This window comes from Heptranchias perlo, chromosome 27 (genome assembly GCF_035084215.1).
Source record: "Heptranchias perlo isolate sHepPer1 chromosome 27, sHepPer1.hap1, whole genome shotgun sequence".
Lineage (NCBI taxonomy): Eukaryota > Metazoa > Chordata > Chondrichthyes > Hexanchiformes > Hexanchidae > Heptranchias > Heptranchias perlo.
Genome location: NC_090351.1, coordinates 22,727,443 through 22,754,656, shown reverse-complemented (window position 1 = coordinate 22,754,656; position 27,214 = coordinate 22,727,443). Strand labels below are relative to the sequence as shown.

General features: G+C 39.9%; 1 protein-coding gene across 2 annotated transcripts in view; it reads left to right on the top strand.

Annotated features, from left to right (window-relative positions):
* The first annotated feature begins 23,577 nt into the window (after positions 1-23,577).
* Positions 23,578-27,214, top strand: part of LOC137344693 (chemokine-like protein TAFA-5) — a 266,481-nt gene continuing 262,844 nt past the window's right edge. For both annotated transcript variants that reach the window (XR_010968439.1, XM_068007830.1), the window contains exon 1: positions 23,578-23,990. Coding sequence is in view for 1 of the 2 variants with exons in the window: in XM_068007830.1 (XP_067863931.1) it covers positions 23,897-23,990 (94 nt within the window). In the remaining variant the exon portion in view is untranslated. The remainder of the gene's footprint in view (positions 23,991-27,214) is intronic.

Genomic DNA, 27,214 nt, shown 5'->3' with positions numbered 1-27,214 from the left:
ACATAGGTGGATGTCTGATATCTGGCCATTACAGGATCAGGCTCAATTATGGTGCCTTCTTCAGTTAAATAGTCTGACAACACTTAGTGCCAAAGCTTACAAACAAATAATGGCCACTTGGGCAAGATACCAGAGAGCAATGGTGTTCAAGTAACTGTACCCCACCACGGAGTAAACGCCTTCACAACAGCATGGAACGGTGGGAGAAATTGGTAAGAAAAAAAGTATGCTACTGATTTAAAATAACTCAAAACCTTAAAAGCTGCCTCATTTATAATTTAATATGGTACCAGGCAAAAAACCATGTGGATCTGAAAGGCAAAATATTAAAATTGCAACAGGGGAGGAATGGATCTGTTGTGTCGGCCCCTCCCAGCCATTTATATGCTCACAGACATACATCTAAAGCAATCACAAAATAATATTCTACATCCAGTCAACATTATTCTGCACAACTAATTGCTGAGTATTACTTGTAAATAAAATTGATAATTTAAAGTCGTGCATTTTCCTGAAAAATATTTTCTTGTTACTTTAACCAGCCTAACGAGATGTTTCTTAATCCTTAAACAAGCATAAATTTTATGCAGATCTTATGAAAGGAAATGCTTTATTTTCAGAACTGTTGCTAATTATTTTGTGTCGGTGTTTAAACAATGAAACATTGAGTTACTTGAATCAAAAATTTGCATATAAAAAGGTCTGTGCTGTGTTAATGTAGCAGTTTCAGTTCATTATAATTCAAATTAAATGGGGACAATCCACTAAATGGATTAGATGTACTTCAATAGAACTAATTAATAAGACTATTCTTTGCAGCAAATTAACTGGCTATCAGCTTCTATCACTACACCGCATTTGTTAATAAGAATAAAACAGGCTCAAGAATAAACATTTGTAAACCCTGGGAATATTTAAAACTGGATTTGGGAAAAACAATCAGTCTTCTGAACCTAATCATTTTGGATATTATATTAAGAAAGAACAACATATTGCAACTCATCAGTCATGTTCCAGAACAATAACTTTGCAGAACAATAACTTTGTATAAATGTACAGACTTTCACTAAAAACAAATGGACATATTCTACTTTCCATAAGGTAATTTTAAGTCACCTAAAGAAGAAAGAGTTTACATTTATATAGCACCTTACCATATATCTCAAATATCCGGAAGTGTTTTATATCCATGATGTGGAGATGCCGGTGATGGACTGGGGTTGACAATTGTAAACAATTTTACAACACCAAGTTATAGTCCAGCAATTTTATTTTAAATTCACAAGCTTTCGGAGATTTTCTCCTTCCTCAAACATTTGCCTGAGGAAGGAGAAAATCTCCGAAAGCTTGTGAATTTAAAATAAAATTGCTGGACTATAACTTGGTGTTGTAAAATTGTTTACAATTTATATCCATGGTTGATGGTCCACTCCTCCTCAGCCTTCCATTTCCACTGGATAACCTCCAGCTGGTGACACCTTATCCCTTGCTGAAGCTTCCCCATCTGGTTATACTTCCTGCCCTGCCCAAAGTACTACGGTGCAGTATGGCCCTCATCACCAAATCACACCTTGGTCTCTTACCCTACTCCTCTTTCACCTTCTCTTAGTGCCTCACTTTGTTCCACCCCTCTCCACCATTCCCCTAGCACCATCCTCAGTATCTCCTTGAGAAATCGTCTTCTTTCCTCCCTCATCCTCTGCACTGGGCAACTCCTCCTCCTCAGTGATTTCAAACTCTATATCAACTCATCTTGCTCTCTCTCCTCTGATTTCATTGCCTTCCTGTCCTCCCTAACCCTCCCTCCATATAAACTCTTCTCCCCATATTCACAGCCACCCGGTCAACTTTCCATCTCACGTGGTCTCCTTACTCCCATGGTTTTGATCACATCCTTGTATCTCTCACCACCCTTACTCCTGCTTCCCCTTCCAACCTCACTACCTTGTATGTCTGTCCCTAGAAAATATCCCAGTTACTTAGAATTGTACTTTCAAACTGCCTAGCTTTTGGCCTCCATTCACCATGATACTTCTGCAGCTATCGACCTCCATAACCACTCCCTCACCTCCAACTTTGATGCCCTTGTCCCCAGTAAAACTTTTACTCTGTCCTGGCTATTCCCCCTGTTGTGGCTCCATCTTCATTTCTACAAGTCCAAGGAGCACAGACTTGAGTATACTTGGCACACAACTGGTTTAGCCATCCAATACCGGATGTGGCTGGAACTCATCAAGCATTATCAGGCTTCTCTATCTACTGTCCAAACCACCCACTATGCCAGAATCATCCGTGAGAGCAAAATTTCCCTCACAGCTTCTTTTCTCCACTATCAACGATCTCCTTAAACTCATCTCCCCTGCCCCCTCCATCTTCACTTCCAATGACAAGTGCGAGGAGCTCATGGACTTCTTTGTCACTAACAATGAGACCATCCATTTAGCAGTTTCTGTTGCTTCCCCCCCTTCCCCTTTCCCACCAAGCCAAACCTTCCCCTTTCCTGCCTGTGCTAACCTAAACCCGTGTCCTTCTCTACTTTCTCTCCCATCTTCCCATGTGTCCTCTCTAAACTCATCTCATCCATGAGAATAACATCCTGGGCCCTTGATCCCATTCCCATAAATCTGCTGAGCATCCAACTTTCCTTCCTGGTTCTCATGCTAGCTGACATTGCAAGTGGTTCCCTTTCGAAACAACCATCGTTACTCCATTCCTCAAAAAAAAATCCTCAACCCTTCTGGCCATGCAAATTACTGTCCAATTTCCAATCTCCCATTCCTCTCCAAAGTTCTTGAACGTGTTATAGCCTCCCAAATCCATGTCCATCTTTCCTGAAAATTCGATCAGGTTTCTGCCCCTAATCAAAGTCACAAATGACATCCTCTGTGATTATGACTAGTGCATTTTCCCTCCACATCCTCCTCAACCTCTCTGTAGCCTTTGACATAGTTGATGACACCATGCTCCTCCAAGGCCTCTCCCCCATTCTCCAGCTGAATGGGACTGCCCTTGTTTGGTTCCACTCATACCTATCCAATTATAATCAAAGTACTTCCAGCAATGGCTTCTCTTACTGTTCCGAATCTATCTTTGGCCCCTTCATCTTCCTTATCTACATGCTGTCCTTTGGCGACATCATCCAAAGACATCGGGTCAGTTTACACATATACGCTGATGACACCCAGCTCTATTCTCCAACGTCACTCTCAACCCCTCAATGTCTCTGTGTTGTCAGACTGTTTGTCTGATATCCAGTCTTGAATAAGCCACAGTTCTCTCCAGTTAAACATTGGGAAGATCAAACTATTGCAATGATCTCCAGGCCGACCTCCCATATACCACCCTTTGGATGAGCTACAGTTCATCCAAAACTTTGTTGCCTGTATCCTATCCCACTCACCCATAACTCCTGCCCTTGCTGACCTATATTGACTCCTGCTCTTCCAATGCCTCTGATTTAAAATTCTCACCCTTGTGTTTAAATCCCTTCATGGCCTCATCCCTCCCTATCTCTGTAACCTCTTCCAGCCCTACAAACGCCCCAGAACTATACATTTCTCTGACTCTGGCCTCTTGTGCACCCTTCCCTACCTTCACCCCACCGTTGGCGGCCACGTCTTCAGCCATCTGGGTTCTAAGCTCTGGAATTCCCTCTGTAAACCCCTCCACCTCTGTCTCCTCCTTTGAGACCTTCCTTAAAACCATCTCCATGAACCAGATTTTAGTCACCCCCCCCTAATATCTCTTTCTCAGCTATCATTTTTGTCTGGTAATGCTTCTGTGAAGCACCTTAAGAAGTTTTTATATGTTAAAGATGCTATATAAATGCAAATTGTTATTGAATTATTTCAAAATGTGGTCATTGTTATGTAGGAGAATTTATACATAAGATTCCACAAACAGTAATACTTCACATGACTGGGTCAATGTCTTTTTGATCGTTTGAAGGAAGAACATTGGTCAGAACACAGAGAACTCCCTGCCCTTTTTCAAATAGTGCAATAGGATATCTAATGTCCATCCAAACCACTGAAAGAGCAGACAGAGCCTTGGTTTAACATCTCATTAAAAGGGAGCATCTTTGCAGTGCTGCATCCCATCAGTACTGTGCTGAAGTGTCTGCCCAAATTAGGTGCTCCGGGCCTGTAGTGAAGCTTGAACCCGGGACCATCAAACTCAGAGGCAAGAGTGCTAGTAAATGTTTACCCATTGAAATCTGCGCTATTTTATAACTTCTGCATAGATGTCCTAGTGTCAAACTCCTTTAACAAAAAAAGTTTTGATTTTTATATTTCTACAACCATTGAGCTATATAGTGAAATAAAGAAAGTTACCATTAGCCCTTAGATTGAAGACAGCTCCAGGTAATTCCAACCGTATAAATTAAACACTTGTAAAACAATTCTTTTCCCCTGTAGTGTATATGAATTTTCAGAAGTTGTTTGATAAGGTGTCTCACAAGAGGCTTGTTGAGAAAAATTCAGGCATATGATATAAGAGGAAAAACAGCACTATGGTTAGAAGTTTAATTGGTGGACAGAGAACAAAAAGTTAGGGTAAATGGGTATTGTTTGGACTGGAGAAGTATTGGAAGTGGTGTACCCGAGAGATCATTAATAGGTCCACTTTTATTCTCAGTTTATTTAGATGATTTGGGCACAGGGAGCAAAGTCTTAAAATTTGTTGATGACACAAAAGTAGGGGGTTTAGCAAACAATGAACAGGACTGTAAAAGATTTCAGGAAGACGTAGACAGGTTAGGGGAATTAGCAGAGAGGCGGTAGATATAATTTAATGTGAATAAATATAAGGTGATACATTTTGGGATAAAAAACAAGGAATAAGAGTAAACTCGTGGAAAGATACTGAAGGGTTTTGATGAACAGACAGGCCTAGGAGTTCAAATGCCTAATTCCCTGAAAGTGTGAAATAATGATGACTTTAAACAAAACATTTGTTGGCCACAGTTAGAGTGCAATGCGCATATTTGGGCACACCATTATAGCTATGCCTGATCTTTTGTGGACTACATGGAACATTCTTTGTTCCAGTCCTACTCGGGTACCCTCCCTCACCTTTTTCCAGTACATTGATGACTATATTGGTGCCACTTCCTGCTCTTGCCCCAAACTGGAAAATTTTATCAACTTTGCTTCCAATTTCCACCCCTCCCTCGCCTTCTCTGACTCTTCCTTTCCCTTCCTCGACTTCTCTATCTCCATTTCTGGGGATAGGCCATCCACCAATATTTACTATAAGCACACCGAATCCCACAGCCACCTTGATTACACTTCCTCTCATCCCACTTCCTTTAGGGACTCTATTCCATTCTCTCAGTTTCTTCGTCTCCGTCGCATCTATTCTGACGATGCCACCTTCCACACCAATGCTTCCGATATGTCTTCCTCTTTCCTTGACTGAGGAGTTCCCCCCCCCTTCACTGTGGTTGACAGGGCCCTCGACCGTGTCCATCCTATTTCCCATACTTCTGCCCTCACTCCTTCCCCTCCCTCCCAGAACCATAAGGTTCCCCTTGTCCTCGCCTTCCAACCCACCAGCCTCCACATTCTATGGATCATCCTCTGCCATTTCTGCCACCTCCAGCGCGATGCCACCACCAAACACATCTTCCCCTCTCCTCCCCTTTCAGCATTCCGAAGGGATCATTCCCTCTGTGACACCCTGGTCCATTCTTCCATCTCCCCCAACACCCGCTCTCCTTCCCACAGCACCTTCCCATGCGAGCACAGGAGATGCAACACCTACCTTTTTACCTCCTCCCTTCCCACAGTCCACGGCTCCAAACACCCCTTCCAGGTGAAACAGTGGTTTACTTGTACTTCTTTCAATTTAGTATACTGTAGTCGCTGCTCCGGATGCTGTCTCCTCTACTTTGGGGAGACCAAATGCAGATTTGGTGATCGCTTTGCTGAACACCTCTGTTTAGTCCGCAAGAATCATAGAAGAATCATAAAATCATAGAAAGGTTACAGCACGGAAGGAGGCTATTCGGCCTATCGAGTCCGCACAGGCTCTATATGCAAGAGCAATGCAGCTAATCCCACTCCTCCGCCCTTTCCCCTTAACCCTGCAAATGCTTTCCTTTCAAGTACTTATCTTGACCCTGGCAAGCATGGCAAGCATGCAACCTGAGCTTCAGGTCGCTTGCCATTATAATTCTCCATCCCACCCCCACTCTGACCTCCTTGTCCTCATCCTCTTACATTGTTTCAGTGAAGCTCGAGGAACAGCACCTCATCTTTTCGGACATCAGGTGCCGGCAGTGGTTCTGCTGTTGCCATTTACAGCTCCTCTAGACCCATCTTTTGTTTCTTTACTTGTCCCATTACCACCCTCTTTGCCTTGCACCATCATCCCTTTTGTCATTTAATCACTCCTGCCCTCCACCCTATCACAGACTTTCTATTTTGTTCTTTCTTACCCTCCCACCCCTTTAGAGTCATAGAAGTTTACAACATGGAAACAGGCCCTTCGGCCCAACATGTCCATGTCGCCCAGTTTATACCACTAAGCTAGTCCCAATTGCCTGCACTTGGCCCATATCCCTCTATACCCATCTTACCCATGTAACTGTCCAAATGCTTTTTAAAAGACAAAATTGTACCCGCCTCTACTACTGCCTCTGGCAGCTCGTTCCAGACACTCACCACCCTTTGAGTGAAAAAATTTCCCCTCTGGACCCTTTTGTATCTCTCCCCTCTCACCTTAAATCTATGTCCCCTCGTTATAGACTCCCCTACCTTTGGGAAAAGATTTTGACTATCTACCTTATCTATGCCCCTCATTATTTTATAGACTTTCTCTGGCTCTGTACTTGTTTAAAAACTGCTAATTCTTTACTTCTTCCAGTTCTGATGAAAGGTCATCAACCTGAAACGTTAACTCTGTTTCTCATTCCACAGATGCTGCTTGACATGTTGAGCATTTCCAGCATTTTCTGTTTTTATTTCAGATTTCCAGCATCCGCAGTATTTTGCTTTTGATTATAGAAAAGACATTGGGCCATATTATGGAGTGGCAGGGCATCTAACGGCATCTACTGTTAGTTAGACTTGCCCCTGCAAATCTCCATTTTTTAATCTTTTGCATGGCAAGTTGCTGAAAGTGCGAGCTGATAATGTCACAGCGAGGGAAGCAGGGCATCTGGGACCTGAGTGAACAGGATAAGCAACTGTATATCCCCTTACCAATCAGATTGAAGGTTTGTGAAATTAACAGAGCAAGGACTGAAGGAAGTGTAAATTAGAGTGGGCGAATTCAATGTCAAATCAGGTACAGAGAGAGAAATAAAAAGAGGGAAAGAAAGATTAGTTTAAGAGAGAGGATAAAAAGAGACAAAGGAAAAGTAAAAAAAACAATTTAAAATTCAATTTTTAAAAAAAAATCTCCAACAAAAATGAATAGTTAATTTTCAGTGCCAGAGAGGTTGACTCTCAGTAATTAACACTTATCACGTTGTTAAAAGGTTACTTAGACTGGAATTGACCGGACTTAACTTTCTGTGGTGAGTTTAGTTCGTGTCTACCGTGCAAATACAGCAACTTCACGCCATTCAATGTATTTCAATGGTGAGGCAGACAGTTTTCGCAAAGCTAACAACGGAGCGGCACAACTCAGACAGCAACTTTTGGATATTTGAGTTTAACTGTGCATCTGCCCTACGCCTGAAATTGCTGTTCCATTTGCTCATAAATACAGTGAGCACCATTAGCCTCACCATTATTTTGAAAGCAAAATCTGGGCCATTAAAATCCATGAAGTGTGTACAGCTCAGATTCACCAGGATGATTCCAGGAATGGTAAACTGTAGTTATGATAAGACATTTCAGATACTGGGACTATTTCCATTGGAGCAAAGCAGGTGAAGGGGAGATTTAATAAAGGTTTTAAGTTAACAAAGAGTTTTGACAGTAAACAGGGAATGTGTCATCTAACAACACTTGTAAAATCATTTGTTTTTCATATAAAAATAAAAAAATGTTGGAAATACACAGCAGATCCATCAGATGTTGATTTATTTCCATTATTTCTTGTCTTTGATAGGAATTTCCAATAAATTTTGCCTTTTTTGTCCTTATCTTTCAAATCCTTTAAACTAGCCCCTTAACAGCAGAATCTTAAAATTGCATGATTCCAGCTCTGTAGCAAAATTACTATACAGCCTAAATTAAGCTTTAAGTCACTACAATTGTATTCTTTGATGCTAACCTTAAAAATGATGATTTGATTAACAATTGTGTATGTTACACAAAAATCACCGATGTAAGAATTTCCCATTAAATAATGGCCAAGCCATTAACCAGTTTTCAAAATTTCCAGGTGGATCCCATGTGAAATTATCACAAGCTGTTTAACAATCCTTCACATAATTACTAAGACAAATGGGTTCAGAGATATAATTTTTGGTAGAAACTCTCAATCGCCATAGCCACCTTTCTCCAAGACAAACAGTAGGATCTTGCTCATACGTTCATCATAATGTTGATCGCTATTTGAGTTTCTCATGGTCTGTACGTACACTGATTCTGGCATCACTATTGCTGAAAAGCCAATGTAATTAATAGGTAATGTACTCTATCTCATTCATTAAAGTATATGTTACATTTTCATGATTTTAATATTTGATGGAATGCCACTGTAATTAATAGGAACCTCTGAATATTGTCTGGGAAATTATTAATTAAAAGGTTCTTGTATTGAAATGCACAATAATGTGATACCTAACACACAGCAGAACCTTTCAAGAAAATGGAATCTCAGTCATAAGCTTCCTTTCTTCCACAAGTCTCGTTATAATATGTGGTCGCTCTTGCGGCATCATTAAATTTGAGCTGTGGAAAAAAAATCCTTATCAATTCACTAATCAGATGATGATTTAATTATCCTTTTTAATAAATAACTGGGATATTATACACATATATATATACATACACACAAACTCATATTTTATATATTTATATTTGTATGTACACATTTGTATGTCAGTCATCACTAGAACAGCTTAGGTAAAGACACATTTGGTGAGATAAAGGCCATAAATATGTTAAGTTGAACATTTCCTCACAGTATAATTTGCTCATTTTTGTGCCGCTTGCCAGTTCTTAATTACATGGAGTGAATTTTGGCACTCTGCACCATTCAAAAATGAAGCGAACATTTTCTAAATTCAATCCTGCAAGCGCAAGGCTCTGTTTTTCGCCAGACAGCAATGTGGAGGTGGCAGTATAATTCAAGGTAGGTACTGATCTCAAACCTATTGCATACTGATCTCAAACCTATTGGATCTAAACAGGTCTTGCAGATCTGATGTCTGGTGAATAAAGCTGTTTGAAGCAATTATTGTTGTTCCATGATGAGTAACAATGATTGTACCGTTTGCATATTTGTAACTGGAGGGAGATGCATTTGTAGCATTCCTACAAAAAAGTGATATTCGCACAACCAACAATCTAAGATGAAACAACACCCATACTCCTTTGTATTCTATTAGGAAAGTGAATTGCTGAAAAGGGTTAAAAACTATGATTTATTCACGTGAGAGTAAATACAGCAAGCATTTCTTCAATCACAGTTTCAAATCTATAATTTTGTCAATGAATTTGTATTTTTGCAATTTCATCAGTTCACTTTCAGTTTCCTATAGTCAGATATATGATTAACTTTTTTCTCCTGCTACATTTTATGTAATGCTGCTCCCTTTTCAGCAATCTTTTCATTTCTAGACAGAAGAGCCCCAACCTGCTCAATCTTTCCTGATATGTATAATTTCTTAGTTCTGGTATCATCCTAGAAAATCTTTTTTCTACCTTCTCCAGTGCCTCCATATTTTTTTTATAATATGGAGACCAGAACTGTTCACAGTACTGCAAGTCTAACCAAGGTTCTATACAAGTTTAACATAACTTCTCTGCTTTTCAATTCTATTCCTCTAGAAATGAACTCCAATTCTTGGGTTTTTTTTTTATGGCCTTATTAACCTGCGTCGCTACTTTTAGTGATTTGTGCATCTGTACCCCCAGATCCCTCTGCTCCTCCACCCCATTTAGATTCTTATCATCCAAGCAGGATGTGGTCCCCTTATTCTTCCTACTAAAATGTAATACTTCACACTCATCTATATTGAAATTAATTTGCCAATTACACGCCCATTCTGTATGTTTATTAATGTCTTCCTGTATTTTGTTGCAGTCCCCCTCAGTATTAACTAAATCCCCCAATTTGGTGTCGTCTGCAAATTTTGAAATTGTACTTCCCGTTCCTGAGTCCAAATCGTTTATTTAAATGATCAACAACAGTGGTCCCAGCACCAATCCTTGTGGAACACCACTTCCCACCTTTTGCCAGTCTGAATGACTTACACTGAAACCATACAAATACATTCAACAAAATGGAAAATACAGAACAGGTCTCAGTTAGAATAAACAAAAATAATTTATAAAAAAGATCACAATAAAACACCAGAACAATTATTTTGTTTCCTGCTTCACCTAAAATTCTGGGCTTAATTTTATAGCTGTTTTAAACCAGCATAATTGCAGGAAATTCATGTACGGCTCTTTAGGGTAAGGATGGAGATTTTTCAGGCACAAGGAATCAATATAGACAGGCATAAAGATCAAGGACATTTGGGTGTAGTTTAATTATGTGCGATTGCTCAATCTTTCATGTAAGGTATTTGCTTTATGTCCCGATTATGTGTGTCTCTGGGTGCAAATAAACAGGAAATATCACCCCCTGATGTTTTTTTTAAGCTCTGATTATTATGGAAATGATGCAATCCTTAGAGAAATCAGATTTTAATGATTGGTTTGCATTCAGTGGGGTGGGTGCACATCTTTGCTCTATTTGAAATTGGGGAAAACACTTGCACAGCATTACGTTACATAGAATGTACAGCACAGAAACAGCCCCTTGAGACCCATCTTTTGATTCTTTACTTGTCCCATTCCCACCCTCCTTGCCTTGCACGATCTTCCCTTTTGTCATTTAATCACTCCTGCCTCCACTCTATCACAGACCTTCCCTTTTGTTCTTTCCTCCCGTCCTCTTCCTCCACCTCCCCCTCCCCCCCCCCCCCAGGTTCTGTACTTGCTTAAAAACTGATAAATCTTTAGCTTCTTCCAGTTCTGATGGAAAGTCATCTACCTGAAATGTTAACTCTGTTTCTTTCTCCACAGACATTGCTTGACTTGCTGAGTATTTCCAGCATTTTCTGTTTTTATTACAGAAACAGGCCATTCAGCCCAACCGGTCTATGCTGGCATTTATGCTTCACACGAGCCTCCTCCCACCCCAATTGAAAGTAAAACAATATTTGCTAGACCTGCCAGAAAGGCAAAGCAGACAATACCCGGGTACAATGTCAAGTTTTCAAAATCAGGCCCAAAATGTGCATCGTATTAAGACGTATGCTTTTGCCTTACGGCATTAAATAGTGGGTCAGAACTTTTGCAGAGCGGCATGACAACACTCACTGCTCCTGCAAATCAAATTAATGAATGTACTTACTACGGGCTCTGCGGCGTCGAATTGCGTGATTTTGACCTTTTAAAAAAAATTGTGCTCTATCAACTCAGCCTCTGAGCAGCGTAAGTTGCTGTACATGGAACAGTCTGAGACACTAGAAGACAAAATTTGTCAGGAGGCGAAATCATGCCCCCGAGCAGGCAAGCAGACTTCATTCATTTAAAGCTAGTATTCTGGAAATCATTGTAAATAAAAAATATAATTTTTTTATAAAAAGCCAAAGAAATAATTGAATGAAATTAAAGAGAAAGAAGGGAAAAGTTAAAAAAAATATATTTTTTCAATTTTTAAAAAAGTTTTTTCAATGAATAAAAGCTATTAAAATAAGGAGTAATGAGATTCCACATTTTTAAAATTTAATTTTTGGTTGTTTGACAGTTATTCAGACTAATCACGCTTTTAAAACTTAGTTTAGACCTGGTATTTTTAAGCGTACCTTTTGGTGGCGTAATTAGTTACTTTCCAACTGGGCGGATGAGTAAGTTTGTAATTTTTCAATGATTTCTCTGATTGCAGCATGAAATGGCCTTTTAATTCGCTATCAAATCGTCCGTGAACCAATATGAGCAAGTTCACTATTTCTGCGTTTTAGTGCACATGTGCAAATGCGGGAACTTGCTCCTTCGACTTACGATTAAAAACTGGGCCGAACTTGCTCCCGAAATAACGGAGGAGCTCAACAGCGCTCTCGGTTTTCTATGGCAAATCGAAGGAGCAAGTTCCCGCGTTTGCACATGTGCACTAAAATGCTGAAATCATGAACTTGCTCGTATTGGTTCGCCGGCAATTTGACAACTGCGAATTAAAGGGACATCGTACGCTGCATTCATAAAAAATCACTGAAACATTGCAAACTTGCTCATCTGCCCAGCTGTAACATAACTAATTACGCCACCAAAGGGTACGCTTGAAAATACCAGGTCTAAACTGAGTTTTAAAAGCGCAATAACACTTTAAGAATGCCAAACAACTAAAAATTAAATTTTAAAAATGTGGAGTCTCATGTTACTTCTTATTTTAATTAAAAAATATTATTTTTTTTTTACTTTTCCCTTAATTTAATTCAATTATTTCTTTGGCTTTTTATTTGTAAGCGAAAATTAAATTTTTTAATGACTTCCAGAATATTTTAAATGAATGAAGTCTGCTTGTGGGCGTGACTTCTCTTCCTGACAGATTTTGTGGGCGAGTCTTCCATTCCCACAGACTGTTCCATGCGAATCATTTTAAGTTGTTGAGAAGTTGAATTGATAGTGCACAATTTCACAAAACTTCAAAATCAAGCAAGTCGACACCGCAGAGCCCGCAAAAAGTACACTCGTTGTTTTAATTTGCAGGAGCTGCGGAAAGTGTTGCCACACCACTCAGTGCGATTTCTGGCCTATTCTCGCTTTCTTACATCGTTAGCTGATGCTGTTTCCTCGAGAAACCGTATCAGCTGATGAAGCATGTGTGTGATTTCAGAGTAGTTATTAAGGCAGCTTCACTAATGACAAAGGCCTTGAAGGCAATCCTAAATGTGAAAAACATAGATAATTTGAATGTTCTTGTCTGTGTCAATCTGTATTAATTCCTCAAATACGTGTGCTATTTGGAATGTCAGAAATGTCTCTAACATTTGGAACATACTTGACATGGAACGCGCCTTTTGCAGATAACAAGTATTAAACATTGAAGTCCGTATAGATTCTGCTGTAAAACATGCCTCAGTGGGGTTTCAACTAGCACAATGTCCCAGATTTTTGGTATTGCTCTTTTTTAGCTTGGTAAGGTATTTCTTTGCATTGTTAAAACTTAGGATAAAAACATAAGAACATAAAAAATAGGAGCAGGAGTAGGCTATACGGCCCCTCGAGCTTGCTCTGCCATTCAATCAAATCATGGCTGATCTTCAACCTCAACTCCACTTTCTCACCCAATCCCTTGATTCCCCAGATCCAAAAATCTATCCATCTCAGCCTTGAATATATTCAGTGACTCAGTGTCCACTGCCCTCTGGGGTAGAGAATTCCAAAGATTCACAACCCTCTGCATGAAGAAATTCCTGCTCATCTCAGTCCTGAATAGCCACCCCTTATCCTGCGACGATGCTCCCTAGTTCTAGACTCTCTAGCCAGGGGAAACTATCTCTCAGCATCAACCCTGTCATAATCTTATATGTTAAAATGAGATCACCTCTCATTCTTCTAAACTCCAGAGAATATAGGCCCATTCTACTCAACCACTCTTCATAGGACAACCCTCTCATCCCAGGAATTAATCTAGTGAACCTTCATTGCACTGCCTCCAAGGCAAGTATATCCTTTGTTAGATAAGGAGACCAAAACTGTACGCAGTACTCCAGGTGTGGTCTCACCAAAGCCCTGTACAACTGTAGTAAGACTTCCTTACTCTTGTACTCCAACCCCCTTGCAATATGGGCCAACATGCCATTTGCTTTCTTAATTGCCTGCTGTACCCGCATATTAACTTTTTATGTTTCTTGTACGAGGACACCCAAGTCTCTCTGAACACCAACATTTAATAATTTCTCACCATTTAAAAAAGATTCTGTTTTTCTATTCTTCCTACCAAAGTGAATAACCTCACATTTCCTCACATTATACTCCATCTGTCACCTTCTTGCCCACTCACTTAATCTGTTTATATCCCTTTGCAGCCTCTTTGTGTCCTCCTCACAACTTACTTTCCCACCTAGTATTGTCAGTAAACTTGGATACATTACACTTGGTCCCTTCATCTAAGTCATTCATATAGATTGTAAATATCTGAGGCCCAAGTACTGATCCTTGCGGCACCCACTAGTTACAGCCTGCCAACCTGAGAATGACCCGTTTATCCCTACTCTCTGTTTTCTGTCCAACCAATTCTCTATCCATTCTAATATATTACCCCCAACCCCCTGAGTCCTTATCTTGTGTAACAACCTTTTATCAAATGCCTTTTGAAAATCTAAATATCTACCCTGCTAGTTCCACCCTCAAAAAACTCTAATAAATTTGTCAAACATGATTTCCCTTTCATAATGTTGACTCTGCCTAATCATATTATGATTTTCTAAGTGCCTGGTTACTACTTCCTTAATAATGGATTCCAGCATTTTCCTGACAACTGATGTCAGGGTAACTGGCTTGTAGTTCCTTGTTTTCTCTCTCCCTCCCTTCTTGAATAGTGGGGTAACATTCCAGAATCTAGAAAATTTTGGAAGATCATAACCAATGCATCCACTATTTCTGCCGCCACCTCTTTTAGAACCCTAAGATGTAGGCCATCAGGTCCAGGGGATTTGTCTGCTTTTAGCCCCATTAGTTTGTCCAGTACTTTGTCTCTCGTGATATTAATTGTTTTAAGTTCCTCACTCTCAATCACCCCTTGATTCCCTACTATTTTTGGTATGCTTTTTGTATCAGGCAGATATAGGTGGCGCAATTGTCTTCTAGCCTCCTGGAATCTTTTCAAAGCAATCATATTTGCAACATTGCTCTTTTACGTGTCTATTTACGTTCGACGATATTGCACCATATCTGATATGAATTACTTTGATACTTCCAGCTTTCTCTTCCTGGCGGCGCTTGTGAAGGACACGTTAGCCTCGACTTCTGCGAGTTTTCCGGAGGGACTTCCGCAGATAAAATGTTAACCAACACAAGATACACATGGGAAGTTATTACCCAGATGCTATTTTTAAAACAGTAAATTATTTTTAGAGCCACCTCCCCCTCTGTTGTATTCTATAATGATAGATGTCACTCTGGTCTTTCGAAGCATGGGTTCTAAACAGGACGAAACATCTTTCCACGCAAATTGGCACTAAAGAATAACTAAATCTCGTAAATCTACTTAACTGTGGAACTATAATCCCTAACTATTGTTTATCGGTTGTCTGAGTTTCTTAATTGGATGTAGGGTGACAGTGTCTTACTGTAAATAGTACAGAGGTTCCTACATGGACTGACGTATACAGGTAGGTCCATTCACGCACTTCTGCGCATTCCCTATTGATTACACGTTGTTCAATACAAATTATTGGAGATTGTCGAAAGAAACAGTTCTCCTTTCAGTCTGAATAGCACCTATTTCTTTTTGCGCAGAATGTGCTGTATAATACTATCCTGACGCAAATCTTGACTTGGCGCACTTCAAACCATCAGCGAGCCGATTGAGTGTCAAAAGGAACACCTTCAGCAATTAACACGGGCGCCGTCCAGAGTGCTGAAAGGGGATCGCTCCATCTCCTGAAAAACCAACCAATCCCGATCTTGAAACTGACAATACAAACAGCGAGAACTGAAACCAACTCGGCACATGCATTTTGGTTAATTTCAGGACGGTTTGCAAATCGCTCTTTGTCACCGTCTTCCGGCTTGGACATTTTTTAAAAAAGTAATCCTGTTATGAGAGTGAGGCCATTTTATTTGTCCTAAAACCCACTACTGAAATTGAAATATGACGCCCAGGTCAGCTTTGAATTTTGTTGCTGAAGATCATTTTGAAAGAAGGTCATGATTTTACAGGAGTCCTGCTGACCAGTTCAGATGGAAGGATACTTGCTGTAACAGTAACATGCCATCAACTTTTTGGTTTCTAGCCATACTTTCTGCGCTTCTTATTGCATTTTGTAGTAAGTATATTTTAATTATTTTAAAAGAGATATTTATACGATTGTGAGTGTCCAAAACATATATATCCAGTGAATTGTGAGGTTATAATAACTATTGTTTCTGGGCTGAATTGATTTCATTTCAGCACTTTTATTGTACATAAATTATATCAAAATGGTCACTACTCCAAAAGTATAAAAACGCTTTCGACGTCTTTTAAAGTACAAGATTTGTTTACTATCAATACGACATTACAAATTGTTTTTTTATATATAGAAGACGGAAAGAATGATTAAATATCAATTGTTTCATATCAACTGTGCATATAATTCTATGCTATAATAGCAAGCCTATGATGAAATGTTAGGAATCGTGCTTTTTTCTTTCTGTTTGCGTAGTATATTACAAATGGAAGTGGTTCTAACTTGTTCCCATCGCCGTGATGGTTCAGTTAGGATGGCTACCAGTATTAAGACCGCCTCTTTAATACGGATGAATAGGTGGATCGAGTCGCCTCGATGTTGCATTACTTATATTGTCTAGTACTTGACTGTTACTCCAAAGAAACGTCATGAATCGAAAATCGATGTACCGCAGAAAAAAAATCAGAAGCAAACTGATAACAGATGCCAATGTCACTATTACCTCAGTATACGGTTCCATACCTTATAGGCTTTGTCTCGTATCCCGAATTCCTACATATCCCATGTGTCTCGTGCTGAACAGGCAAGACTGAAATGCCAGACAGAAATTAATGTTATGAAATCTCATCAGAAAAAAAAATCTGCTGTTAACCATTTATTGCAGCGCTTTGTTGGTGTAAGAAAAACAACACGAAGTGACGCTTCAGCCTACGGGCTGATTCAAAAGTGTGATCGCAGAGAAAAAAAATACTGCAGTAGAATTTATCTTAAATCCTAAGAATGACCACGGCGAGGCTATTAAGACAACATATACCTCAAAACAGGCTTACAGGAAGAAAAGGAAATCGGGTGTGTCTTTGAAATTGCTTTTAATGACTTGAGAAAAATGTCATTTGTGCTAAATATAGCATTTGAGTGTATCATTCAAAACTGGCAACAAAACATCAGGCGCTGGACAACAAGCATCTTTATCATTGTCTTTTCAATGAGCAAAGATCCGCTTTTAGAATAGTAACGCCTCTGACCTTGTAGTCTAACAAAGTACAGCAAGTATTACAAATAATGATTGGCGAATGCAAGCTTTACATTTCTGAATTAAATCAATACTTTTCTGTTTTCCAATTATAAAAATTACACTAAAATCCATTTTTTTACAAATATGACCAAAAATCTTACGTTGTTAGGACTTTATGGGAGCCCTAGACTATAAATGAAACTAAAAGTAAGCCCTAGACTATAATGCCACCCTCAGTCTAAAGCTCAAACTATTGCCGGTACCAGCGCAGGCGTTACTTGGCCTGAAGAAAGATTATCAACTCACTGGCGCCTCTAGCGTTACACTTCAGGCATGACCGTGACGCTTTGGATTCTTCCGATATGACAGCAACCTGTGTAGGTCGTTCATTTCAATGAGCCATAGACATTGAAATTCACTTACTGGGTACAAGAGTAAGTGGACTCATGGTGGTCATGGACTAGTTTCAATGGACGTGTGGGATACCTCGTTTACTGATGGGGCATGTTGTCATCTCTTACCTCTTATATGTGTTACTTAGGAGCTGTAGCAATCTAAATCTGGAGTCACAGCACCATGCTCAATAGTTGGTGGAGGCGTAGGGCGCCATGTTTCACTGCAGTGTTGTACCATCAACTTGGATGCCCAATTTCCATTGATGGTATAGCAGCATGAGCCATCCTGCAATAAATCAAAACAATTACGTCTTCCTGACAGCAACCATTTATTGTCGCCTTCTAAGGAAGAATCCCACACTCACATGTAAACACTAACCCCAACTGTAACACCATATCGACAAATTCATATTTTAAACCACTTAAACATTAACTGTACACTCCCCATTCTAATACAATTTCTGAAGTCATTTGGAAATTCGTAATTACCAAACGTATACTGTATGTTAGCACCTAAAACCACGACAATCAATGCCTACAGGAAATTCTCAGTTTTCTGCGTTGACTGATTTATCTTGTCCAGTTGAATGTGGAAGAATATAATAACTTTGTCAGACGTGCGTACTTATATTTTAATAGTTTTCTAACCGACAGGTACGAATCAATAACGTGCTCCTTTTAAAGTGAGCTCAAACACTAAGTGGCTCCGTTAATTAATGGAGGTGTTACTGTGACATGTGACCGCTGACTTTCTATGCTAAACTTGACAAATTAGTGAAACTGAAACTTCGCTCCACTGGGGTCAAGCTGCAGTTCTGGTTTCCGCCGAGTAGTGCCCCCCTACTCTCCTTGTCTGCAACTTTAATTCTGCTGCCCGGCAGAGTGCTCTGTGCATGGCAGCTTACATGCATTGGCAGGGCTCCTCCCCGAGCAGTTAAATTAGGGCCTGAAATTCCTGGGCCTGCCTGGGGAATCGGGTGCAATGACAGAGCAATCACAGGCAGGCGAGTCTGAATTTGGGCTGCCACCTGCCAGACCTGCAGCCTTCAACCTGGGGCAACCCGTTCCGCAAGGCTCAATACCAGGTCCCTTGCTTTTTGAGGTATATATCAATCATTTGCTCTTAAATGTAGGGGGCTTGACCAAGAAGTTTGCAGATGATACAAAAATTGGCCGTGTGGTTGATAGTGAGGAGGAAAGCTGTAGACTGCAGGAAGGTATCAATGGACTGGTCAGGTGGGCACAAAAGTGGCAAATGGAATTCAATCCAGAAAAGTGTAAGGTAATGCATTTGGGGAGGGCAAACAAGGCAAGGAAGTACACAATAAATTGAAGGATACTGAGAGGTGTAGAGGAACAAAGGGATCTTGGAGTACATGTCCACAGATCCCTGAAGGTAGCAGGACATGTAGATTAGGTGGTTAAAAAGGCATATGGGATACTTTCCTTTATTAGCCGAGGCATGGAATATAAGAGCAGGGAGGTTTGCTAGAACTGTATAAAACTGTTACCAGAGCTGGAGAATTTTAGTTATGAGAAAAGATTGGATAGGCTGTTTTCTTTGGAATAATTGAGGTATATACAATTATGACTGGACTAGGTAGAGTGGATAGGGAGGACCTATTTCCCTTGGGGGTGTGGGGGGGGGGTGTGGTCAGTGAGCAGGGGGCATAGATTTAAAGTAATTGGTAGAAGGATTAGTGGAGAGCCGAGGATAATTTTTTTCACTCAGAGGGTGGTGGGGGGTCTGGAACTCACAGCCTGAAAGGGTGGGAGAGGCAGAAACCCTCAACTCATTTAAAAAGTACTTGGATGTGCACTTGAAGTGCCGTAACCTGCACACCAAGTGCTGGAAAGTGGGATTAAGCTGGATAGCTGTTTTTCGGCCAGCGCAGACATGATGGGCTGAATGGCCTCCTGTGCCCTAACTTTCTATGACTTTAGGATTCCATAAGTTACCAAGTTCCACCGAAAGTGGAGCGGGCAATTCTTGTGTCCCCACTCCCTCTGTGCAGATGTCACCGGAAGAGGCGAGTCTATGGGATGATGTCAACTATCAGATATCCTGCCAGTTCAATCTCCATTGCCTCAGTGCTAACTATGCCCGTGTGAGGTCGGTATAGTCATGTCCCAGGAACAGATCCTGTTGGAAGTGAGGCCCACATTGTTTCAAATGCTGATTTCTTAATGGCTATCAATATTGGAAAAAAACAACTTTTGAATTCTTGATGTTTTATATATCCCTGATCATTTTCGGCCAGAATCGTTGGCTCCCTTAAGGAGCCACTCTGAAATTTCTGCCACTCCCCTGCTGGTGAGGAAGATGCCACGGTAATACCACAAATGGAGTAGGTGCTCACCACCCCCACCCCTCCGTAAAAATGACTGATCCCTGGATTTGAGATAGATAAAGGGCCACTTCAAACTAATGGCCAGAAGTACTTTGCCACCATACTTCCCGCAACAGAACCAAGGAATTTCATCCCTAAGTGTTTAGACAATGAGGGTAGCAGCTTCTGCACTGTGAAGTTACTTAAATAATGGCGGATACAATTTTAAAATGTTCAGAAGGTCCAAGGGACCCCTTGGTTATTTCTTACACCTGGTTTGATGCTTCAACTGAGTTCCACTTTATAGGATGTCAAACCCAAGCGATTTGGGCCTATCTCCTCCGGGGACTCTCCAATTGCTTTTCTCCAGAGTCAAGTCTGGCGCTGACCCCGGATTTACACTGGAACTTTAGCGTTGATGTTAAAGTTCTATTGTAAACACAGCTTGAAATCAAATTGACACTTAGCAACTATCGCATTACAGTTGAGGCAACTGTGATACTTTTTATCACAATATTGTTTCCGTGCAACAAAATAATTGTTGACATCAACACACAAACTGGAATATAAAATCTAGATAGACAGAGTTAAGAAGTTATTCCATAACTCTGGATTAAGGCTTCTTACTTTCCTTACCCTCTAAATTTAATTTTAGTGGAGACTTAACCGCATCATGGTCGCAGGCCGACTCGGCGGCAACATCTAAAGACAAATAACATTCTTCATGGAACTGAGCTGACTGTAATCCCAATGAAAGGGACAAACGTCACTTCTCGCCCACTAATCACTAGTACATTAGAAAGCGCTGACGATTCCGCGTCACTTCGGTTATATATAAAATGAATATAAGGCCGTGCATACAATAATGGTAATGAGACATAAAACTTGTAGGTAATTGTTCTGATATTGCAACACATTTAACTATCGCTTCAGAAGTTCGGTTCAGATTTGTGTCACATATCAAAAACTGGCCAATATTTTTCAAGAATCATTCTATTGGTTGCACTGATTAATCGCCTGGTTAGAACATTTTCGGAACGTTGATCCTGGAGTAAGATAAAAAATAATTTGACGATAGAACCTGTGCCTTGGAAATATTTCGGTGTCGTTTCAGCACAGCTTACACGAGTGTCGTAAGACAGGACTCATGAAGTCTTGGTGTCCTACTATTAATACAGTTTATACGATAGGTAACATTGAAAACAAACTCCAATCAGTCAAATCTATAGATGCATTTTACTTTGCAACAATAGGTTATCCGTTTGGTGTGATGTTAATTATACTTCTAGATAGGCGAAATCAACAATTTTTAAAACATTTTTTAAAAAATGCTGAAAACGCTCGCCGCCGCCACCTTGTGGCCAGCAGGCAGTCCATTAACTAAATGCAGGGGCGTGCAGACTCGCACCATTTCAAATATGAGTGAAGGGCTCAGGGGCTTATAATTAATTCAATCCATCATTTCGCAGCATACGCGAGTAAGGTAGCCATCTCGGAATATCGCAAAACGCAAAACGCGATTATATTACGACAGCAACTTGCATTCCAATAGCATCTTTAACGTAGAAAAAGTCCCTAGGCGCTTCACACAAACGTAATCAAAAATCATATCATAAGGTAGAGGCGAGCTCTTTTCATTTCGGCACCATTTGTCTTAATGGACAGTCGCTGCACTCGCATTAATGACAATCTAATGTCCGATTAACTTTCAGATTGATGCTTTGCAAATTGATGGGACCACTAACTATTTATAGTGACTGGTAGCTATCAGGCATTCTCCTATTTTTTCAATATTAATAATTTTCATTTGAGCGATCCATAATATATTGATTTATATCCTGATTTATCATTGCAGCTATTGCTATATTCCTAGAGTATATTTGTTTATTTACGTAACATTTTATAAATACCTTCATGACGGTTTAAGCACTCACAAAAACTTAAGGTTCTTATATTATATCGTGTATTTTTGAAGTTATATTTTGGTTAGTGTTATGTTTCAGACGCCGTGAGCACATGTTCTACTGCTCACATTGAAGACTAAATGGCACCGCAATTAACTGCTTGAATTTTTAAAGATAAAACATAAAGCGAATGTAAGAAAGAGAATCCATTTGGATTTATAATAGCATGAAGGCGATGCTCGCCTTATATTGCTGTTGATGATTTCCATGCACTGCAATAAATGTAGTGTTACTCGGAACGTATGTCTAGTGAAAGGTACTTAGAACTAAACGGGCTGATAATTAGAGTCGGTCGATACAGTCTTACTACTGGAGAAATGTCTTGACTACACAAAGTACGAATCTGAATGGTGCTTTTAGAAGGTTGATGGTGCTAATGAATCGATTCATTGTCAGCTTTTTAATTAAAAAGCGTGAAATATATTCAACCAGATCATGTCGTGGAGTGTTGGACTCTTAAAGAGGAACATTTCATGTTTCTGCACCGTTTATTGTAGGACAATGTTAACAATATTTGTGTGCAATATACTAAATGTATTTAATACAACAGTGCTGAACACTCTGCTAGCTTGCTTCTTATAAATACAAACAGGAAGCAGGTTGGTTTCGTAAATTCAGCTCCGCTACACTCGGATCGGATACTCTAGTTTCAGAGTTTTTTTTTAACCAAACCGTTAGTAACAGGTGGATTATTTTAATTGTGTAAAAATTGAAAAGCAAATTATTTTTTAAAAATCGTGTTTTTCCTGGCGTGTCTCCATAGTGTAATGTTTAATTATGAACTTTATTCAAAGAAAAACATACTTAATGGCAAGCATATAGTTTTAAGTGTGTGCACATAGATAGATATACAGTGATAATTGATTAGTAATGTAGATATCTTAAAAGGGTGAGTCCTAAATAAGAATTGAATGACCTCTGACAGAATTGGAGAGATTGATCCTCTAACTATTTATAGTTAGCCAGAGAACGTAATAGCAAAACACGATTCCAGCATATATAATAAAAATATATAATTTTTAACTTGTAATTTTTTTGTTGCTAAAGCTTCATGAAACAAAACCAGTTTGTGTCTCAATCCAACTGTAACCCTTTTAACCCATTTGAATGATTGTGAAATTATCAAATATTGTTTCAAATTAACTATTCGGCCATTTTCCAGCACGCTTTAAATAGAGCACATCAGTTCAACCTGGGGAAGATTTGTCGTTTCTCAACTTTAAAGTTATAAAAATAGCTGCACTTGAGTAAAATGATTCATAGTGGGTATTAAGGAACAATAATGGGAGTACTTTATTTGCCACGTCGTTGGCTGGGCTACCTTAAAAAAACAATCTGCAGCAGGGATGTATTGTGCATCACACGTTGCACAAACTTTTTCTCCCCGCACCATAAAGAAAAAGCCAATCCCTCCAGCTTGAATATTTTAATGACACACCAGTCAGTAAATTAAACACCATTGCCTTATTTATGGGCCGATCGCAGCACTGGCAGGGTTAATTACGCGCTGTTGCATATCTGGATAATTACAACAGGCGATCAATAGACGCTGCCAAGCAGTGACTAGCTGCAGTTGGAGACCTCATTGCTGCAGGGATCAAGCAGTATGTGGTTCTTATAGCGTGGAAGAGGATGATAAAGGGCAGCGATCGGGGCTTTTACAACCCAGATGCACATCCCGCCGCGTGGATCTCGGGGTGTGAGCTAAGTGGATTCACACGATCGGTGACAGTCCAGACTGGAGATTTACACAGGTGCCTTGTTTTTGGATAGTGTTTTTTTTTTGAAATCTCTAGCCGACTTCTGGGGCTTGAATGTGGAGAGAGATCTGCATGTGTGGTCCTGGTCCTGGTGCGGGCGAGACGCACAGAAGCTGAGCTCTGAAGCCGGGGGATCCGAACATGCTGCCCGGCTGGAGAGGGCTCTGCACTGGGGCAGGGGCAGCACTTTGCTGCCTTCTCGTCTGGATCATCTACTCGCACTTAGTCAAAGAAGGTAAATCGTTGCCTACCGTGATAAATAGCACTGCAATATTATGTCACAGCTTTCCTTAAAGGTAGCCTGATAAAGTTCAAGTGCTAAATACGGAAGAGTATTGCCACCAATTACATTCTGCTTTTCATTTTGTTGCTTCCAGCGTCTTGTATTTTCAAATGTCTTCACTCCAAATACTTGTTTTCGCCATGTTATATTTGGGCACGAGGCTTACATAACGATTGGGACATACGTGGCTTACTGAGATGAATGTACATCTTGCGTAGTAACATGCTTAGACACCTATACACGCCTGCGTAATTACGGTAAATATGTACGCATTCTCTCTGTTGCGTACACGGGCATGACTGCATCCACTGTGCATCATGGTTACATTGTGTATGTATGTAACTAAATACACACACCCGTGTATTCCAGCGGATTTAACCGTGATGTGGGTGATATAGGTGCGTTCATCTGCAGTGATAAAGTGCCAGTATGTTTAATTTCGCGCGGTTTCTATTAAACAAGGCGAGAGAAATGCGAACTCGAAATTACTCCATGCATGTCTGAACTCCATGTCTATTTTTCTGGAAAAGAATAGCTCGGAGAGTTTCAAAAGCCAGCAGTGTTGAATCCTGGGTCAAACGCCACCCAAGACCCGAGTCAGATTACCTATCCCCGTGTCAACTTGTGGCCCAGAGTCTGAAAATGAATGGTAAATAAAAAGGTGACCGAGATAGCTTCTCAATACAATCATTGGGTTAGAGTGGGTTTGAAACAACCTCCTAAATTCACAGATTCAGGTTGCTGTACAAGAGCTGATAGTTCCAGAGATGAACTGAGCCTTACAGTTTGTGTGAATGACGGGCATACGCACGACAAAGTTTACTGAATTATCGTGAAACCACCATTTGCTGAGAGTCATTTTCACCTTTATTACTTTTCGGATATATAGATTGCGGATGGAAGGTGGTTGGGGGCGCTCGAGGCTCTTAGCAGCGAACTTAACATTGAACAGCGAAGATTGGAGCAGTACTGTCATTCCAAGCTTATACATAAATAGCAGTCACCTTTGTCCTGTGAATGAGCACGCTGATCTGCACTACATTCAAAAGGTGTACGAGGTTAAACCTATAATCATGCTGCATTTTTCAGATCTTCATAGTTTATTTGCCGATTTGCTCTTCATAAGAATCTGCTGTTGTGCAACGCTTACTTCCCATTTTTGAAACTCAAATGGCTTTGACAGGTGGATAGCTGGAAGTGAGTGCTGCAGTTTTAATCCTTGTTCAAAGTTTTGTTTAAACACATGAAATAATGTGCAAGGGATTTTATGTTTTAAAAGTTTCAATACGTTTTTGAAGCATTCCAAACAGGATTTGCTCGATGAGATTGAAATGTTTCTATCCCGTACCATTATGTTACAAAATATATTGAAGTAGAATGCACGATAAATGCATTTTACTCAGCTAAAAACTGATTCGGTTTCGCAAATGCAAAATAATACACCTCCATAAGTATTCCCTCAGACTTTAGAATATTTGAATATTTGGATAGGGAATTAAAAAAAGTTCAAGGTCACGGAATAGAAGTAATTGTATGACCAATACATGTATAAATAAATCAACAGTAGTTTCAGACTGAATGAGATTAGCAGGTAGGCATCTCCATTGTAATAAATACCTGTCAGTCTGGGACTCCCATCTAAATCCTGTGGAGAATGTCCTTACTTTCTCAACATGATACTGTTGTGTAAAAGAATGAACATGTTTATATGTAGACATTACTGCTGCTAAATGTTGTGAATATGAACAGCAGCAGAAAGAAAAGGACTGTAATGGCTGTTACAATTTTTCCCAGGTTCCTGTGGAGAGTGCCTGGAGCAACATACTCAGGCTTCCTGTAATGCTGTTCTGAACTGTCAGTAGAGGGTGCACAAAAGCAGCATAGGTTAACTGTCTAATATTATCTTCTCCAACCAAGGTAACCACCTCACAACTGCCTTAGGTAGCCTCAGACGAGATCAGGAATTCACTAAGTGCGACCTGAGGAGGCTAAAACATGCAATCCAAGGTTTCATTTGTGGAATATTATGTCAACCCACTAACTAGCCATTCTACTGGAGACAATTTCTATGAACCTATTTCGTAAAACTGAAGTTTCATAAGAATTCTGTGAATTCCTTTTTAATGCAATGTTTGTAAAGGTTTATTAGAAATCCAGTATGTGGTGCAGTCAACTGTGACTGCATATCCCTGTGCTACAGTAAGACACTTTCAAGGACAGTTGAAATAAAGCCTAGGAACTGGTGTTTAGCCTGGGTTATCAGCTTCATGCAGTTTTGGAGGATTAATGCAGTGTTTTCAATAAAATAAAGATTATAGTAAAGTTCTGATTTGTAATGTCTTGACAGAACGTTACAAAAATGTACATTACAACAATCAGGTAGCTTAAGCAATGAAGAGTTGAATCTAGATTGCAGCTTTGACTGACTTGCTCGTTGTGCTTGAGGGAGTCTTGTCTGTTCCCAAATGGACCGATAGATGCGGCCTACTGTAACAGCAGAGCACTCCTATAAAGTGGGGGGGGGGGATCTTCCTGCGGAACTGTGCCTCTTGCTGGCTGTGATTGTGAATTCGAATTGATGGTATCTGACCAAAAGTCCATGGCTCAGGCCATTCTGCTCTTCCTGATGAAATAGGAAACTTGGGGAAAGGAAATAAAGATATGCATTTAAATGAAAAAAATAAATTCACTAGTGAGCAGTTTTGCAATGGAATAGAAACATAGAGAAAGACATGCAGCTATTAGATAACTCAAATATACGGAAAGATTTATTTCTTATCATTTCCTAAGAAAATTGTCTTTAGTTATTGCAAATATCTGCCCAGTAACACTGTTTTGAATAGACAGAAGAATATCCGTAGTGCACTATAATGGGTCTGTCAGTGTCCTGTGATTTTCTATTTATTCTAAAGGGTAGATTTTGAACTTGTTCAGGAATGTATCATGTGGTGGAGACTATTATGTGATAGGCACAAGGTTCACTGGCAAGTTTGTGTTTTTTTGTAGGGAGTAAATTGTACTTGTTGGAAAAATATCAGAGAGCATTTTAGTATTCTGAAGAGTATTGTACTTTCAAGATGTAAAGCAATTGCAGGCAATGAGGAGACAAATGTTTTGGCATGAGAAACTTAAATTTGTAAAGAAGCTACAGTACATTTTTTCACATTTGAAAAGAT